Here is a 2693-nt window from a genome sequence, read left to right on the forward strand (position 1 = left end):
CTCCTCCCCAGGAGGGCAGCGGCAGGGGAGGGGCAACTGCCTGGGGGCCAGATCCATTTTCTTTTGACAGTGGGGAAGAGTTACTTGCATCAGCTGGCAAAGCACCAAACTAGAAGGGAAGGGAGGGAAACAAAAAAAAAAAGAAAGAAAGAAATATGACTAAAAACATCTACAAAACTTCAGAGTACACTTTCCTCAAAAGTTATTTTAAACCAAAGATAATTCAGTATGCGCAATTTCACATGGCCTGACCGAAACACACCATTCCAATAGTTTTCTTTTTCCAATTTAAGAATTTACCTTTGTTTTCACGAAAGTGTAATTGCAAGAAATGTTATTTCCTATATTGGTAGTTTTGGCCGTCCAGGTGGAGATGTTCTGGGAGGAAATGGGTATGTGGGTCTGGAAGATTTGAAAAACAGCTGTTTCTAGGTGATAGTTCAAGTCACTGAGAATAGGTAAGTTCACCCAGAGTATGTACAGAGCATGGAGCATGAAGTCTATGTACAGAATTCTATGGAATACTCGCATTTAAATGAGTGGCAAACAATAATAAGATCCGGAGAGATTTAAATAGCATTGTCACATTGTGCCTTTACCTTGAGAAAAAAATCAGAACTTCCTAAGTAGGACCTGCAGAGCACGTCAAGATCCTTGTGAACTGGGCTTTCAAGGGGCATTCATATACAATTCCATGTATATGCCAACCCGCCAACCTCATATCGATCTCAGGGCCCTTGCACATGCAATCCCTTCTGCCTGGAACTTTCTTGGCATGCAGTTACTTCCTGTGGATCCTTTCAGTCTTAGCTAGCACATCTTTTCCTCAGGAAAGCTTTATCTGACCCCTCCTTTTACAAAGATAGCACTTTGTGCTTCTCTTTAATTGCCATTATCAAAGTGTTAAATACTGGGGCGCCTGGGTGGCTCAGTTGGGTAAATGTCCAACTTCGGCTCAGGTCAGATATCACGGTTCGTGGGTTCGGGCCCACATCAGGCTCTGTGCTGACAGCTCAGAGCCTGAAGCCTGGTTCAGATTCTGTGTCTCCCTCTCTCTCTATGCCACTCATGCTCTATCTCTGTCTCAAAAATAAATATAAAAAAAATTTTTTTAAGTGTTAAATACTTAAGGAATCATTAGCACTTAGCTCATTGATTATAAGCTCCATGAAGGCAGTGACTAAGTCTGTATAATTTACTCTTTCCCTGGCACCTAAAGCTGCAGCTGGCAAATGACAGCCATTGAAGAAATACATGTAGGATGAATGAATTAAAGATGAGAGAAAAAAAAAAATAGACAAGCACAGGTTCATGAATCCCAAGTGAAAAGAGTGGGGCCAAAACCAGGCTATTCTACCATGTCAAATGTTACAGAAAAACAATGTGAAATCAAGAGAGAAAAAGAGGGAAATGTGGCCACTGCTCACTTCTGTTTCAATGGCCTGGTAAGAATATGGTTTTTGATTATTATAAAGAAGATCTGAGTTGGTTAATGTTTTGTAATATGATTATTTTCCTATAATTACTAATTTCAATTCACACACACACACACACACAAACAAACACACACAACCCTGCAAATGATGGCATTGAATAAACATTAATAAATCATTTGAAAAGTTTTAGGGAACAATTATGAAAAACAGATCATATATTAAAGCCTGAAGGTGACACATGAGATCAGCACAAAGAAAAAGTGTTATAAAAAAAGTTGAAACCACAAATCAAAGAACATGTCTTAACAAAAACATTAATTATAAAGAAGAATCAATTCAGCATTACACTGTACTGCCATTTACATGGATAGTAGTGCCCTCTGAATGTTAAGGATGTGTATGTATATTATATTCAATATACATGTTATAATTAACTATTAATGTCTTAAAGATATGGCTGGATTTCTGTTATATACTAGTTCCTTTGACAGAGTATGGTTATTTTAAATATATTTTTCATGAGGCCAGAGTATACGGTGATTGACCTGCTCACCATTATATCCAAGCACCTGACAATACTCGGTTGTTAAGTGAACAAAGAAATAAAATCACACAGAATATATTTTATTAGACCCTTCATAATCAGTATAGCTTTGATCAAACAGAAGGATCTTAAAACAAATGATTAGATTTCATGAGAAACACACAATGAATCCCCCCAAAAAAGAAATTTCCAGTTGTTCTTCAAAAATTAACACAGCGGCCAATACTAAGATTCTAAGGCCGGTGGTTTGCTTCTGATAGCCATAAAGAGTCACCTTTGTCTACATTTTGAAATAATATAGAAGACTGCTGGAGTTAATCTCAGGTTTAAAACAATTTATTCTCATATTACTATAAAACACAGGCAGCAGTATCATATCCAAAGATGGTGGATATTTTCTTTTTTTATAAACAGAAATTCTTTAGATTGAATTTACAAGTAATTCTTCAGCTAGAAGAAATGAAAAAGAATTGTTTTTTTTAAATTCTTATTGGCCCATACCAAGAGAAACTGGACCTAAGAATCTGAGCCATTGTCTATAACTCAGTCAGAAAGATAAAAGACAATCAAATGTTTCTTTTAGTATGAGAGACAAGGCGCCACACAGGAAAGATGAAAAGTTTCAATAAATTGCACTTCCTTCTTACACACTAAAGATCATGGAGAGTCATTTTCTTACAGATAAGAGGTCCCCCCCCCCCCCCCCCCCCCCC

At 37.2% G+C, this 2693-nt stretch overlaps 1 protein-coding gene across 1 annotated transcript in view; it reads right to left on the minus strand.

The window, feature by feature from the left end:
- The window catches only part of DIAPH3 (diaphanous related formin 3), a 500871-nt gene that overhangs the window by 314822 nt on the left and 183356 nt on the right, over window positions 1-2693 (minus strand). The window contains exon 16 of the mRNA XM_077752451.1: window positions 3-109. Coding sequence (XP_077608577.1) covers window positions 3-109 — 107 coding nt within the window. The remainder of the gene's footprint in view (window positions 1-2; window positions 110-2693) is intronic.

Source organism: Crocuta crocuta, unplaced genomic scaffold (genome assembly GCF_008692635.1).
Source record: "Crocuta crocuta isolate KB4526 unplaced genomic scaffold, BGI_CrCroc_1.0 scaffold376, whole genome shotgun sequence".
Taxonomy (NCBI): Eukaryota; Metazoa; Chordata; class Mammalia; order Carnivora; family Hyaenidae; genus Crocuta; species Crocuta crocuta.